The 16,964-nt window shown below is 39.1% G+C and overlaps 2 protein-coding genes across 2 annotated transcripts in view; both read left to right on the top strand.

Annotated features, from left to right (window-relative positions):
• Window positions 1-2,822, top strand: part of LOC150075122 (uncharacterized) — a 78,652-nt gene extending 75,830 nt beyond the window's left edge. The window contains exon 2 of the mRNA XM_090388972.1: window positions 2,722-2,822. Coding sequence (XP_090245098.1) covers window positions 2,722-2,818 — 97 coding nt within the window. The 3' untranslated portion in view covers window positions 2,819-2,822. The remainder of the gene's footprint in view (window positions 1-2,721) is intronic.
• A 1,222-nt stretch (window positions 2,823-4,044) lies between these two features.
• Window positions 4,045-6,472, top strand: LOC150075121 (muscarinic acetylcholine receptor gar-2-like). The gene has a single exon (XM_090388317.1). It carries the CDS (start codon window positions 4,101-4,103, stop codon window positions 6,438-6,440), a length of 2,340 nt encoding a protein of 779 aa, XP_090244443.1. The 5' UTR covers window positions 4,045-4,100; the 3' UTR covers window positions 6,441-6,472.
• Window positions 6,473-16,964: the final 10,492 nt, after the last annotated feature.

Below are 16,964 nucleotides of genomic sequence, written 5' to 3'. Positions count from 1 at the left end.
TTCCTTACATTTCGAGGATACAGCTTTAAAACGGTGTTTGCAGGTCGCCCGCTAGATAGTACACTGGACCGGCTAATGTATAATCTCGCTGCCAGATAGTGACTGGAAAATTCATGATGTATTCTGTAGTAAGAATACATCATGAATTATCAACTTAATAAAATAAACAGCTGCAAAAAGATCTAAACTTCCTCGTTCATTTCACACATATACGTGGTCTCAGTTCTAATCTCAATGATGTCCATGTACTCTTTCTGACAGAATCCCAATTATCAGCTGGTTCAACCACTGATCATCTCAGTCAGTTGTTCAAAACTTTCGCTTTAAAAGTGGTACTTGTGCGTATGTCAGCTCTGATATTACCTCTCAGGGTTTTAGTAATTTGGAATCTCCTCTTTTCGATCTTCGCCGGCTTATAATCTCTTTACCACATTCCATCATCTGTTGCCGCTATTACTCTACTAATCACTTGGAATTCTTTGACTTTCTCCAGTCCAAGTTTCCAGCTGGTCGAGATGCTGAGTCGTTTACAATTACTAATGACCTCGCACAGATTGTTCATTTACCTACCAGAATACCAGACAACCCTAACCACATAGCCAACACTTGATCTTTACCTCAGATCACAACTTGGTGATGGTCCCTTCTCCAACGGAGCCTTTCTCTCAAGGCCATTCCAAACCTCGTGTTGTTTGGCATTAAAAGAATGCGAGATTTCTTTTCCTTGGTCAGGTTACTGTTCCGAATCACCTGATGTCAACGTCTGTTCAGATAGTTTCTGTGAAATTATTCTTGTGGAGAACAAATCCTTTATTCCGTATCTAAATCTCCAGCCTACACGAAAGCTCACAATTGTAAAGCAGTTACTAATTAATCCAAACTAGATTCTTGTTCAAATGGTTGTCGAGCATTCTGGTCTCTTGCCAAAGATACTGCTCACTCTGTCAAAACCGGATAGTTCTACTGCCACTTCAGCAAAAGATAAAGCTAATCTGCTAACATCCTACTTTTCTTCTGTATTGATGATCTTGTAAACCACCTTCTACCATTCCCAGTACGCTCCATTCAATGCCTCCTGTGGTCTTTCGTCAAAAGGATGGCAGAAGGATTTTGAACAACCTTAATGCTAAGAAAAATCCATGTCCTGATTGGGATTTCTCCACTTGTGCTCCTGAGCTGTCTCTCTTTTTTTTACTTTCTTATTCCAAATTCTACTTCGAAATTTGCTCATGTCAAGACAGTCCCAAAAAAAGGTGACAAATCCCTCCCATTCAATTATCGGCCTATTTCTTACTTCAGCTCTTTTTAAAGTAATGGAGAAATCAATTAACTGCGAACTCTCAAAATATCTAGAAACCTTCCAACCTGATCAATGATCACCAGTGGCGATTCACTGGTGATATTCTGACTTGTGTTACCCAGCTATGGACAAGTTCATGCATTCTCAAATGGAAATGTTTGATGGCATTTAACATGTATCTATTTAGTTTTTGGAGACTGAATGTAGAAATCAAATGACAACATCGTTTAGATATATAACAAGCTAAAAAATCATCTTGATTTGGTTTTAAATATGAACTCAGGTCATGCGAGAAAACTCGTTTTTCTTCTTTTTAAGTCTCCAAGACGGGAACATACAATAACAAGTCTTTTAATAAGCCAAAGAAATCTGTCATTTTCTTCACGAACAGTGACAATCTGAGCGGAAATTTTCTTAAATTATCGGAGTTAGTCAAGCATCTCTGATTTGAACAGCTCATCTGTTGCTGACATTTCAGCTATGGCGAAAGGTAAGAAAGATGAGGATTCTTCTAGCTGTTCGAATAACCATAATGAAATAATCAGCCATCAAAAGACATTAAATTCAATAAGCTTGAAACTAATTTTAGGTGTTGTCAGATGACGTACGATGTGTGGAAAGAAAATCTGAGAATATCTTTTAAGATAAAATTGAATTTGTAGATTTTGCGCAATAAAGTTGGCAATATTGGCATTGACTTTTTAAAATAACAAACCTGTGGACTATTTTTTTCGGAGTTGTCATCTACTTTGGCGGCATCCCTTACTTTAACTTTTCTTATGAGAATCTCTAGACGTACAGATATAACACGACTCTCCCAGCCTTTGAAGAATCATTCTCGTTGTGAAGTCTTCTTCCAAGGTAAGAAAAAAGAATCAATTTGTTATATTTCAACATCAATAGAGTGCGCGCGCTGGTAGCGTTTACTTTATATTTCTCGACTCTTTTGATAAATTCCATATAGGTCATTTTTATAGATGACTACGTTCTTTTTCTCTTTGGTTTTTGACTTCCTTATCCCATAGCGGTTTCTTTTAAAACAGTAATTTTTATCTTATTCAAATCTTCTTTGTCGGAGGCTCTTTGTAGGCTGATTTTATTTTCGCAAAGACGTTTTTGCTTTTTCCAACACGGGTGTACCGCCTTTGTTTTTCAGTCTCTTCCAATTTACTGTGAGTAATTTTATCGGCACAAGGCGCTCTTTATTCTTAGATTTCATTTGGGAGAATCACATCGCTTTTATGGAAACCCATCGCGAAATGTCAGTCTCTCTCTTTGCCTTCTTCAAAAATGCGAAGAGAAGGACTCGATATAAAAACAGCGCAACTCAAATGTCAAATTGAACTTTTTAAAATATACGTGTCTGCATCATAATTAAGGTGTAAATTATTTCTGTTTGTGATGAATAATTTGTTTTGTAGATGTGAATTGGAAAAGCTGTCATTTGTCTTCCACCAGTGTCTAATCCATCCTTGCAAACTACGGAACAAGTCTTTCTATAATTTGCGTTCAGGATAACAGATATAAGGTAGGTTTTTCTTTATATACACTCATGTGAAAAAGTTAAGGAACCTACAACATAAATTTTTCACATGCTGATCAACCGCGTCTTGTCTCTGTAGTCTACAGAAAGGTTTACTGAAATCTGGACGGGTGATACCGACATTGTGTAGCTACCTTAACTTTTGCACATAGCTGTATGTGTGGAATATGATCATTAAGATATATATCGCTAAAAATAAAATTTCTGATTCTTTATGACTGTTAGAATGTTTTAGTATAGTATTAATAATTTAAAAGATCCACCTAAGTTGGGTTCCTGGAGAGAAGGAAAGTTAAAAAACAATTCCTTTATGTATTTCTTAAAAACTTGAAGAGATCCCATCAAAAACAACAATATTATTACAAAGTGAAGACAGGCGTATGAAAATGAATCTGTTTAAACCGATTTTCGACTTCCATATACGCCTCCATCTCAAAGGAAGATGCTGGATTGATTAGCATATTAAGCATTTTCCAATCCACTTATTGATATACAGAAATTTTGCTAGTAGGGAAAAGCAGGCGATTATCCCTTTGTATAAGGCAATGGTCAGCCCACACGTTGAGTACTGTATACAGGTCTGGAGGCCTCATTTTAGGAAGGATGTAGAATTGCTTGAGAGTGTACAGAGAAGGGCAACAAGATTGGTGAGGGGAATGAAGGGATCGTCTTACCAAGAGAGGCTTAAGTTTTGCAAATTGCAGCGGCTGGAGACTAGGCACCTGCGAGGTGTATAAGGCCTTGAATGGACTGAGCAAGCTCAATGCTGATGGGATTCTTGTGGAGACATAAACTCAAATCGAGGAAAGATTTGCAGAAAAAATTTTAGCCAGTGAGTGGTTGATTGCTGGAATAAACTTTCATCTGTCGGTGTGGAAGTTGATAGTTTAAATAGATTCAAGGAAGAACTGGACAAACTTTTGGAGCGAATGGATAGGTGAAATGAGAAGTTTTTTTTAGGACTGATGCTGCATAAGCTTTCTTTCTTGCATCATTTGCAACTACTAAAGCTAAAAGGCCATTCGCATGATTGAGTGTGGATTTTTGAACTATAGCTGACCTTGATAAGAATTACTTAAAGGATTTTTATCTTAGCCAATTGTTCCTTTACTATAAAATTTTCAAATAAAATATTAACGTATATTAGTTCTGCATCTTTAATTAACATTTCTTTTATCGCAGATCAAGAGAGGCGCACGAGCTTTGACCGTTCGCAAACCGGGGGTTATTGGTGACGTATGCAGCCAGGTGATCTCCATGCACGTCATTTGGCTGTGGTCCTCAGACAAGAGAGTTTCCTCTGTTCTTTCTTCAGATGCCAAAATCCCAAGCAAGATGAATAATAATCAGGTCAAAAGGTCATCATCTCTTTTCCTTCCGGAACTGGAGTCAGATTCGAACTCCGTTATGTGGACGGAGGTCATTTCCGGCGCTTCCGTGTCGAACAGCATCGAGAGGATCACGCTGTCAGATGTGAACGAGACGCTGACAAGCGGCCCGCTTTTGTGCGTGAATTCGTCGCTGGCGAATGTGTCGGACTACAACGACACCCTGTGTGATACGGCTAATCAAACGAACTTGGCGGGCCTCGGCACCGACGAGGTTACGCCCTTTAACCTTTGGCAGACGATAGTTATCGGCGTCCTCATCGGCTTGTGTATTATCCTCACCGTAGGTGGCAACATTCTCGTTCTGACTGCGTTCGTTGTGGAGCGAGCCATCCGACAACCCAGCAACTACTTCATCTGTTCTTTGGCCTTATCGGACTTATTGATAGGCATCGTGTCTATGCCTTTCTACGCAGTATACGTCCTAATGGGGAAGTGGGACCTCGGACCCATCACGTGCGATTTGTGGCTCGCCACGGACCACACGGTATGTCTGGTGTCAATCTACACGGTCTTGTTAATAACGATAGATCGCTACTGTTCGGTTAAAATAGCCACAAAGTATCGCAACTGGAGAACAAAGAGGAAAGTGATGTGGATGGTGGCTGTGACTTGGATCGTTCCCTTCTTAGTGTTCTTCATCAGCATCATGGGTTGGGAGCATTTCATCGGTTACAGGGACCTTTTGCCGGGTGAATGTGCGGTTCAGTTTCTGAAGGATCCAGTATTCAACACGTCTTTGATTTTTGGCTATTTTTACGCTACTATGGTGGTGCTTTTTGTGCTTTATGGGGGCATTTACAAGACCGCGAGTGATATGCAAAAGAGATCCGAGGCGAAGCAGAGAAAAATGCAATCTTTAGTCGCTATGGGCAAAGGCGAACCCAAAGCGTGCATCGGCATATCGAAAACTCAAAGTACACTTCTCAGCCAAGACAAGCCTAAGACTGGTAATAGCACAACGCCAACACCAGGTGTCGCTACTCATCAACCGCCTGCTGGACTTACGAGCGGAGATTCAAACTCGAGCCAAAAGACTTCGTCTAACCGCACGGGGACTACAGAGACAACGAGCTTTGCTGAGAACAAAAGGGACAACTCTGATCAGGATCGTTCCAGCAGTCCAGTCTTTGACTCCGACGATGATGAGGAGATAAAACCAGCCAAACCGGCAGAAAAGAAGGTCAAATCGAAGTCTAGACACTCGGGAGACAAGTCGAACAGTGTTACGGGTCATCGAAAAGTCTCACCATCCTCAGGACTCAATCTGCCCATTCCCAGACTTGACCCGCCACCTGTTTCTTTGCCGCGTCCTTCGCCAACCGAGAGAAGTCCACTCTTTGACCAAAAGACTAGTTTACTGGACACGGACAATGTGCTTTCTCCGTCAGCGGTGACCATAGCAGCGGCAGTAATTTCACACAGTTCCTCTTCGGCACTCACCTGTGCAACTCAAGACTCGCCAAAGACATTGGCCACTGTTGAAAAATCGGGTGTTCGAAGTCCAGCCGACATAACGACCACCATAGATGACAGCGACATAAAATTTATCGATCAGGAAAACGCCACGGCACCCAGTTCCGTTTCTACCCCTAAAGCTCCACCCTCCGCAGGTCCAGCGACGGAGCTGACGTCACCTCATAACGAAGACACTTCGTCCCTGCCTGTCTCCATGACAAACCACACAAAAAGTGTGCACCAGCCGAGAAAGACCAATAAGGTAGAAACTCAAGTGGATAGTGTATCGGAGTGTAAAACAATCACACGAATTGCCAGGCGTGAGGAATCGATTATTGGTCAGGAGCGTTCGAGTTTAACCTCTTCTTTAAAAGAACCTTCGCTGGCTCAGTCCAAGAGAGCCTTGGTGACTTCTCTGAGCAAGAAGATTAAAAAAGGCAGGAAAAAAAGGAAAGGGGAGAGAGAAAGAAGGCAGAAATCCAAATCGGAAAACAGAGCCCGAAAAGCTCTACGAACAATTTCTTTTATCCTCGGTGCATTTGTCATCTGTTGGACACCTTACCACATATTCGCTCTGGTAGAAGGCTTTTGTACCAATGCATCCGGGTGTGTCAATTACCACTTATTTTATTTTTCCTATTTTCTGTGCTACGCTAATAGTCCCATAAATCCATTTTGTTACGCCATGGCAAATCAACAATTCAAGAAGACATTTTACAGAATCCTGCGTGGTGACTTTCATAAAACATAGTGATGAAGAAGTGGAGCTGCATCTCAAACCACTCATTTCTACGCATGCGTGGAGACGTGTTATATACATATGTATAAATCCCTGTGAACAAAAAAATTTATGGTTGAAATGTTTTACTTTAGATACGTTGTGTGTGTGTGTGGTGTGTATATATATCTATAGATGGTGTGTATCTGTTTGCTTAATAGTTAATGATATGCAAAGAATAGAAAAACTATTAAACTTCCAATATGACCAATAATATATTCACAGATCAAATATCGATGAAGGAAAGAGGAAAAAAGTTTTGTTTATGATGGAGAGGATGGAACCCTCTCGTATCTATCAAAGCTGGTATTTCGATGATCTCCAGCATCAAAATCAACTCTTTCAATCGAACAGTTTCAAATTATTTAAATATAATGTCCTGTTTATGAATATGCAAAGAAGTCCTTGAATTGCAATGTCCTTTTTATGAATATTCAAAGGATATTTGGGAGAAGTCCTTGAATTGTGCAATATATATATTATCAGAAAGTGCTCGGATGTTGCCATTATTCCATATTCTCTTTCAAATATAAGTTATATACAATGAGCTACTTAATATTCTTCTTGGAATATTTAAAACCCATTTAGAATCATATAAACATTTTAACTATTCGTTTTATTTTCATGTACCAAAATGTTTTCAGGATCTCTGTACAATATAGATAGTTCTGTTCAATTGAAACAACTTTTTGTCTTTACTGAGGGTGAAAAAGTAATTGAATCTATTGTTAATGGAGTCCTTTATCAAAAAGTCTCTTTGGACAATGAAGCACATTTTCTTTTCTTTTTTCTTGGAGAATTAATGAAATAACAGAATATAATAGCGTTAACAGATCACCTTTCACTATTAAAAAGTATGAGAACATAATTTATTCGCTGGACAAAGAGGACAATGGATGGCTTCTCTTTGAAGATTAGTTTAACAAAGCATGGCGTGAAAGAAATGTGTGGGTTACGTTTTTATTGTACCTCTGAAGGTAAGTATTTTTACTAGCGTGCTTCTATCTTAATATTTCAGTGGTTGGATGGATGCACTCGCTGAAAGATGGAGATTTGTTTCCACGTTTCTCCAGCTTTCCTTCAATAAACACGAGCATCTGAAGAAAATGGATTCCTTTATTGTTCTCTTAAGCTTCATCCTCTTCCTCCTTGAGTATTTTAGCTATCATATTAGTCGGTGACCGTAATATTTTTGTATCTTCTAAAAATTGCTGAATTTTGTGGACTTTTAACCAGGAAATGTTGATGCGGGTCTGATCGAAAGTGAAACTGAAGGATAACGCGCAGTTTATTTATAGGAATTTCCTGTTAATTATGTTATTCTACAGTGCCCTTTAAAAAACCTTGATATTCGCGCTACGCTGAGTACCTGGATAGCAGTTATTCCCCCATTTTCATCATCACCATCATCTTCTGTATTCCTCTTAAAGGCATCGAATTTCATTGGATGTGTACAATAAGTTGGTGCGCTTTTGCCTGTAAATTATTTAGGAATTTGTAGCTCTCCATATTTTGAAAGGTTTAATGTTTATTATTTAAGATGAAAAGACTGAAGTAGACAAAACAAAATAGTTTCATGTACTTGTTCCTGTCCTTCTTCTATGCGCTGATTACATCTTTGTGCACAAAGCCGGTATCCAATCGTTAATTAAAAATCTGTTAATTGCTAACAGTGGGAATACCATTAATGAATTATTCACCATAGCGCTGTCTCTAATTAAAGATATTGGCACGCGCACAATAAAGAGAGGAATGTTTTTGGTTGAAAGAGTTGATTTAGCAGGACTCAAACTACAATTAAGAAGAGGAGAAAAAAAAAATACCAGCTTTGCATCATAATTCGTAAATTAATAACTCAAAGTGCAATCATTTCAATAGATTAAAGAATCTCCCTGCTTTATTTTCAATTGGACACTCTCCATTAGCTCTCCATCCTCCTGGAACGTCTATCTATTCGTCAGGCAACGGTGTCGGTTCATCATTTGCTGCCGCATCTATCAGGGGACATCGAAATGAATGCGGTATTTCTCCGGAGTGAAAGAGGGGGGGTTGCCTTTCACCGCATCTTTGATATCATCATTTGTGCGTATACACGCAGCGCAACAGTCTTCAATCAATCATCTTGGACATGATTGTAACCACCTGTCAGCTATTCATTAACCGTATCCGAAAATAGTTGTACATTCCAGTGGCGGACGCAGTACGGGCCCGGAGGTCGCGACAACCAGATTGAAAAGCACGGAGGGCCGGCGCACATATTGCTTACGATCGCGAATAGCTCGAGTGGGTTGTTATGTGGGGCTCTAACAACACTACTCGGCATACGCGAATCGTGTGGATTTCCCTCCCAACATTGGAGAGGACGTCGCACTTCTCGTGCCGCTTGAAAATCGAAAAGCTCTCTCGACTTTCGACAGTATCCGTTGCTAAGCAACCCGGCAAGCTCAGGCAGGAGAGATTCGAGATTTCCGAACGTGTAAGTTAAATTTTTTGCTGGTGTGTTTTTGATTATTTGTTCTCCGGGGTGGTCTCTTCTCATTTAGAAGGGAAATGACATCCGAGGAGAACAAACAATCCGCAGGTTGGTCGGAGAAGATCGGAAAAACCTCCGAGAGTTTATTGTTTCGATAATGGATGCAACGTAGTGTTGCTATTTGGTGTCAAGAAGATTAAAACGTTGTTTTTTATACAATGAAAGTAAGGGGGGGGCGGACATCTTGCCCTTTATTCTCACTTTGGGATGCACCTTCTAACATCTCACCAGGTGTACAATGGTACGTGGTGTTCGCTGTCAACCACACAATTCTGAGCTACTTCAGAATAAGCGATCCCTGGCACAACAGCTCTGCAATGAGTGGATTCATATGCTTCCTAAATGGAAAGTTTTGTTTTAAATCTAGACAGAGTATTAAGATTTTGTTTGCTAAAATGTCCAGGTTTTGTTTTCAGACATTTGTGAACCACATCGGAGAGAGAGAGATGGTAATAATATTTATTTATGATTGATTTGTTTTAGACGTGTTTATAGACTCCCATAATTCAAAGTATTGTACGGTTTATTTATGATATGAAAAGTTACCACTTGTTAAGAAATAAATACCTTTTGTCTGTGATCGAGTCTGTCTCCAATTTTTAATCCAGAAAGAATTATACACAAAGATATACAGTAATGGTAAAAATAATCAGACACATATCTAGTAAAATGTTTATTCTTAGAGACATTTTGTTGGACAATCAGGCATTATACGTCACCTGATTATTTGAAAATTAAGTGGTCTCCTCCTTTTAAAAACACGTAAGAAACATCTTAGCTTGAACAGCCAGCAAACGCTGGCTTAATCTCGATTGAATACATAAAAACGCAATACCTGCACAAAGGATGTTAAACCCACGAAGAAGCAAGCATCAGCAAAATCTCTGTTGTCGTGCATATTTGAAAACTTCAATAAATCCAAGAGAACAGACCATCTTCCTGAGGGACACAAGAAGACAAATATCATTAAAATTGAAGGAATGCAATAAACCCGACTGCTTAATACTTGGAAAAACTATCAATTTTTGATAAAAGTAAACTTTTTCTTGAAGAATATAATTTGAAAGAAAGTTTCCGATGTGATGGTGGTGTATTTATCGTTCAATCGTGTCCAAAAGAAAACAAATGACAATCTCAGATGGTTTGTATATAATATTGATTTTTATTGTAGTTTGGAGCACATTTTCGACATTCGATCATGAGTGAAAAATTCGTGCCACTCTGAAGTCAGTATAAATTTGATATAAAACTTCTCGGCTGTCACAGCATCCACTTTAATTCAAATGTAGAGAGGAACATAAATATCGATAAGTTCTGCTGTATCACCAAAAAATTAACTTCCTATGTGTTTCCCTCCTCACGTAGGTACCCACTATTATCTGTTTATTCACATAACCAGCTTAACTCCAAATTTCCCCAGGATGTCAGCCTCAGCCACCCATGGAGGCAACTTATTCCAATAATTAACAACTCGCTGGCTAAATCACCTCCTAAACGATGTGTAGGATTCTGCTGAAGAGCGCATTTCTTATAAAATTTTCTCCAGTTCAGAAGCCAGCAATAATGTCAAAACTTAGTCAAGGTCATTGGCAATTTAACGTCTTGAGTGATCTGAAATTGGCGATGTTTCTTCTCCAGATTCGGAGCTTTGACAAAAAAAAAAGTCCAAAAGGTGACAGAAATTGAGAGCACTATCTCAAAGTTGGTAGGTTGGTTTTAATCTGTAAATTGTGTGTGCTAAGGTTGGGTTGCCAATTTATCGAGATAAACATCCAGATGTAAAGAGATATAAAGTATGCAGCCACTTCAGAGACCAACTAAGTCATCAAAGTTTCTACCTCAATCGCAAATATGGAGGAGGTGGATTTAACATTCTCCACCGAAACCTCAAGAGCAACGATAATGGAAGATAAACTTTCCTCCCCCTTGTGTCATTAAAAAACCATTAAAAGAGATAGTCTCTGGTATATAACAGCTGTCTCACGTATCACTTTATATTTTAACGGTTAATAATACAAAAATGTTTTTATTTCTCACTTCATAAAACCGTGTGCAACAGAACTGGCTAAACACCTTTTCAGATATCGACAGACAGGCAGTGGCAACAGTAAGATACCTCCCTCCCTCGTGCCTGTTCGATCAGGATTTTTGACTGTCTTATTATCTCTTTAGAGACGTGCTTCTTATCTTCCGTGGAAGACAATCTTGTTAAGGATTACATCGGTGATGGATCGAGAGAGAGCCTGTTTTAAAGGTTCGGTGCTGGGCGTTTTGTTCTTTGTGTAGCCTCAAGAGATAAACGGATCCAAAAGATTCCACTAACAGTAAGCAGTTAAAGGGAACGGTAAAAGCAATTGAAAGCAGTGGATTTTTCTAAAAACATTCAGCGTAGTTCGATAAACAGATTATGCTATTGCCTTCTTTGTCGTGGTGATACTTATGCGCGAACACACAGGGAAAGAGGGAAGCAGTTAAAAATGAAAAAAGGTGCACACGAGAGACAGAAATGCACTTCCGGTTGCTCGCATTGTAGTAGTTGCAAAATCCATCCTATCAGAAACGCAGAATGTCCAGGAGGTTCGTGTCCTATCTATTTATGACTCAACTGATGTATGCAATATATTGATGCCTCATGTGATCCCTATTTATAGCCTTAATATAAACGCATTAGCATATATTACAACAAAGTTAATGAACTTACCGGATTAGGGAAGAGATGTTTCTTTCAGGTACACCAGATTGGAGATTACAGCAATTGGTCAAGGATCTTATCTCTTCACACCGCTTTAATCTCTAGAAAAGATGAAGACATATCCTTAGAAACCTTGGCTTACAGGTTATAATAAAGTTAATTGTATTCAGCGGATACGTTTAAATTTGTATTTTATGCAAAGTAAGATGTCATAATTCACACAAAAGAGCAACGTATAAAATAAACTTCCTATATGTTTCTCTCCTCACTAAGTGCCTTCTATTATCTGTTTATTCACTTAACCAGCTTAACTCCGAATTTCCCCAGGATGTCAGCCACCCATGAAGGCAACTTATTCCAATAATTAACAATTCGCTGGCTGCAATCCGGTCTAAACTTCGCCTCTAATTCTGGAATCACAGATGAACATTTAAATTTTTCCTATTCGGTTGCCAGACTGCTATAATTAACAATTTTCTTCATTTGCCACATAATGGAATTCGACTAGGAAGGTACAGGGCTGAGGAGATGTGCATTGCACGACTGGTTTGACAAAACATCCAAGGGGAAGATCTCACTGAGGTCAATAAAACGAATGAGAAAGGGTATTCTCTCTCTCTCTCTCGGGGAATAACGGAAGATTGGATCTCGCAAAGTTCGCCCATGGATAACGGGGCTGTCGAACACTAGAAGAAGTTGCTTCCCGAAGTGGTAGAGACAGCGTTTCTTGGTAAATTCAAAGCAGAATTGAATATTTGGGTAATGCAGAAGAAGTCTGCCTCTGTGCATCATTTTGCCGTACTGATATTATTTTCTAATCTGCAAAGACACTCCCAAAACTCCTCCACTCGATCCAAGAGAGAGCATCTAATTAATGACCTCATTCCACTTCCTATCGCAGAGACATTTAGTTTCTGTTGCACACTTCCATGAGTACTATACCTCATAGTTGCGTGCAACTCGTTTTAGAAATCTTTATTGCAATAATAATACAAATGGATACATTGCAATGTTGCCCTTCACGGCCACAAGGCCAGGGGTTAACGGTAATAGTACAATGTGTAAGAAAAAGAAATTAATAAATTAAACATAAGAAAATACATATGTGGACGAATAAAAGTAAATACAGCTCAACACTCAAAAGTATAACACAATTTTTTACAAAGAATATATAGGTGGAAAACTGAAAGGTTAGTAAGCCATCTTCATGTCATATTGCTGGCGTGCTTCGAGGGGAAGGATCAGGGACAGGGAAGTACAATTTAAGGATGAGGCGCCTGTATTCCCTATCACAAGAAAACTTATTAAAGTCAGCATCCAAAGACTGGGCACATGAAATGGCAGAAACGTATCGGATAGGTGGGCACAGAGTTGGAGTCGCTCTGAAGGACTCTCCAAGAGCACAGGTCCCAGAATGATGGTGCCAAAATCTTGCCAGTGATCATTTTTACTGTTGTGGTAAGGCGTTTAACCCTAATCAGCGTGGGAAGCCTGTGAATTTTTATCAAACTGGCCATTTCAGTTGTCCTTAACTGTGGAGGAAGTTTGTTTATTTGTGGCCCATTTTAAGAGCCAAAACCCAGTAGAAATGAGTGGCCGAATTGTGCTAGGGGCAGCAGATGCCCATACTGTGGTTGCAGAGCGTAGGATCAAAAACAACCCCGAGATCAGTATGTTTATTGACGATGGGAGAATTACATAACACGTGACTTTACTGTTCACCCCAACTTTGCTACAATTCGAATGTCAGTCCATATCTATTTTTCTTTTCCTTTCGCGTTTGTTGTGGCTCTCCAGCGCTGTGTTACTATGCAAAGCGTTTTACGGCCTCACAGGACTCTTAATTCACAGATCGTAATTTCCTCTTTCAGTCGTTCTGCAAAATTAAAGCACCAACTTTGTCCAGATAACATCAGTAATTTCTGGTGGTTCTGAGGAATTGCAACACCTCAACCTCCAAGATAAGGAAGCCATGTGGCTTCGCAAAGTCCACACATAAATGTAAATGTTGCGGCTGTGAGGCAATTAATTCAGAAATAGAAACGGTGTGGCACTGGACGAAGCTGTCTGATCGCTGTACAGATTAATTTAGAAACTCGGTCCTTTCGAAATACGCACGCGCGATAATAGGGCGATTTTCGCAGGTTACATCACTTTTGTTGCTTTTTTTTCGAGCCCAATGTGCTCCAACAAATATCTTTACAGTTAACAGCTTAAAGCTAATTATACATCGCATTTCTCATTAGTTTCGAGTTCATATATAAAGAAATCATTGTAAGGAAAGCTGTTAACTATTCAGACATAAAAAATAAATGAAATTAAATAATTATTTTAGCTTTTTCTGATCGCCTTAATTTGGAAAAGAAAATCGCGCAAGAAATGTTTTAATCAGGATTTGTAACGCATTCATGAATGTTATTATTGTATTAATTTAATGCGCAATTATCATTCTTAATCTTGTTAGGAGAATTTCTCTGGAAAATGGTGCTTCAAAGGGAAACAACAGCCAAGAAAGTGAAATAATGGGGGGAAATTTAAAGAGACAGCCTTTTCCGAATGTACCTAATTCCAATAGAAGGAATTGGGTTGTAAAGGGAGAGTTGACAAGGGAGTGGAACATTGCAATGCTCTCGTGGGTCTACAGATGGAAGGGATAACGATTTCCGAGTGCTGCTGAGAGAAACAAATAGGGTTAGGAAGAAAATGATAGAACATTGTCGGAAACCTCAAAGGAATTTAAGTGGTAGAGAGGCAGAACATAAACTGCGTAATATCAATAGAAAGTCGCGTCTAACAGTGAAGGGAGAGTCAGTTTAAAAAAAATACTGAACGATATTGCAAATTTCGATTCTTCAAGTTAGAAAGAAAATGGTTTCTTCACTCAGTTGTAGTATTTCGACAAGGTAACTTAAGACGTCAGCGTATTGCGTTTGTAAATAACTCGTAAATCGGTTCACCTGTTTTATTTCTGAAGAAACAATACATTAGCCTAACAGCAACTAAAGCGGCCATTTATGGGTGTGAAACACCCATAAATACTCCTATAAGAATATTGTTCCCTTATGTGGACATATCCACGTGCAATTCAAGCTTGATGTGCCTGAGACAGGGAACAAATGGAGATTGATTGTATCTGTAGATGCAACCAAAACAGCTCGCTTTGGGAGATTATGAACATTAGGGATGTCTAGTGTTTTGTGATGCGTACTTCTAAAATCTTTTTTTTGAACTGAAAGCATTCATTTATGTATATGGATTTTGTATACACTCATTTCTTCTGTTTCATAACAGCTGTTTCTTTTACAACATAATAGGAAAGAAAAAAAAAATAAGAAGAAACACTTGCTATACTAAGAATTTTATGACTGCAAGTCTGTTATAAATTGCGTAATATTATTTATTGCAACATTTCCTTCTTCTTCCAGTCACATAGTTCCCTAAGGAGCTGTTGTGGCCACCAAAAAAATCCTCCAACTGCATCGATCATATGCTATACGAGCGGCATCGCAAAATGTCACACCAAAAAGTTCACTGATCCCATCCTTCCGCCTAGTTGCAGGTCTTCCTTTAACAGCAGTTTTTTGGAGTTGGTTTTGTTATGGTCTCTGTGGCATCAGATAATGTGGTAGTATGCCATTGCCTACCATATAGCCGATTTTGAAAGGGGGCCGGCTTTAAATTGCTTTTGAAGGCTGCATGGATTGAACAGGAACTTGGACAGCAGATGATGTTGGAGCAGCTGAGGAAGATGCTGATTGATTTGAGGGAAGAAGGGGAAGAGGCTGTACTACATGGTAATTAGGAGGTATGTAGCTATCTGGATGAGCTGATAAGATTGTACCAGGTGCATAACCAAAACCAGGATATGGAGGAGGAACAGTAGTGATGCACAGCATATCTGGAGAAGTTATTGGTGTTCCAGTGCGGTTTGGACTAGTACCAGGAAAAGGAGGAGGTATAGGTATGATATATATATAGCACTCCCTGTTTGTGGTGCAAAAATATTTGAATTTCTCATAAAATAAAGACAGAAATGATATAGCACAACATATGCCTGGAAAGCAGCTAAAAAGAATGGACCCAGGTGCTCAATATGAGGTGGAACTTCTCCTTTTGCCACTTTTTGCACAAATCTCATTGCCTGACCAAATTCAATAGCACCACCATTGTTAAAATTCAAGAGAAAGATTGCACTCCCATTTCAGTTTCCTCTTCAGCCAATGAGAATACCCAGTTTGGAGGCTATCCTTCCAGTTCCAGACACTTCTGGAAACCTGTGTGTAGTCAAATACAATAACCCATGTTTTGTTCCTTGAAACCCATGACCTGGGTTGCCTTTAAATTTGAGTGACACTCCATCACAATACATCAGGATGAATTCTCCTTGATATAAAATAATTTTTCCATCAGAAAGAGCAGTGTTTAAGGACATAGTTATTTTAATTGTATCGTATTATTTACTTTATAATTATCTTAATTGTAAATTAAAGTCTAAAATTTAGAGGTAAAAATTGAAACACTTATCAGTAAATACGATCCAACAAGAAAAACCATTTTTTAACAGCATTCGAAGTGATTATTTAGACCAGAAAGATTAAAAAGGTGTATAGAGAAAACTTGGGTAATATAAAGCTTTCAGAGAAGATTTTTCAATTATGCTTTTAGTTTCCATCTAATATCAACAACCATTACTGCAATGCATCGAAAATTAAACGAATAACATCTTCACTATCTGGCAAATCACACAGATTAACGTTCCACCTACACGTTGTCGAAGATATTTGATTGAAGCAGATTTTTAGGAGAGAATAAACGTGATTTATGATTGGCAATGCCACTCACGCAAGAAAAACATTTGGCTGTCTGACCCGCGAAACAAATGACCCTAGAGGTCTGCGTTGGATTGTGTGCCGTAAAAGAGTGACAATAACGTTGCCTTTTCCTCGCGATGTAGTCTCGGGTCTCGTGCGATTTATGTGGGCTGGCCAATACTTATCGCTCGATGCTAGTACCGTTCCGGCCATATATTTCGACAGTCTCGGGGCCATATTTCACCGACAAGTAACAGCTGGTCCCGTTATGTCGAAGCAAAGGACAAACTTCGGCTGTACACGTTACGATTTCCATGTAAATGCGGTTTATTTACATGTAAACGCAAGTTGGGGAACGTCACGCGCTCAAAACGTTTTGAAAGCATCAGAAACGTGACAAATGACGTCACAAGTTGACAGGTATGAATACATTGCCTCTATCTGCGCAACAGGTATTAAAA

Source organism: Mastigoproctus giganteus, chromosome 14 (assembly GCF_048544385.1).
Source record: "Mastigoproctus giganteus isolate SK-2022 chromosome 14, ASM4854438v1, whole genome shotgun sequence".
In the NCBI taxonomy this organism is placed as follows: Eukaryota; Metazoa; Arthropoda; class Arachnida; order Uropygi; family Thelyphonidae; genus Mastigoproctus; species Mastigoproctus giganteus.
The sequence above is the reverse complement of the archived record's forward strand: the minus strand, read 5'-3'. Positions and strand labels throughout refer to the sequence as shown.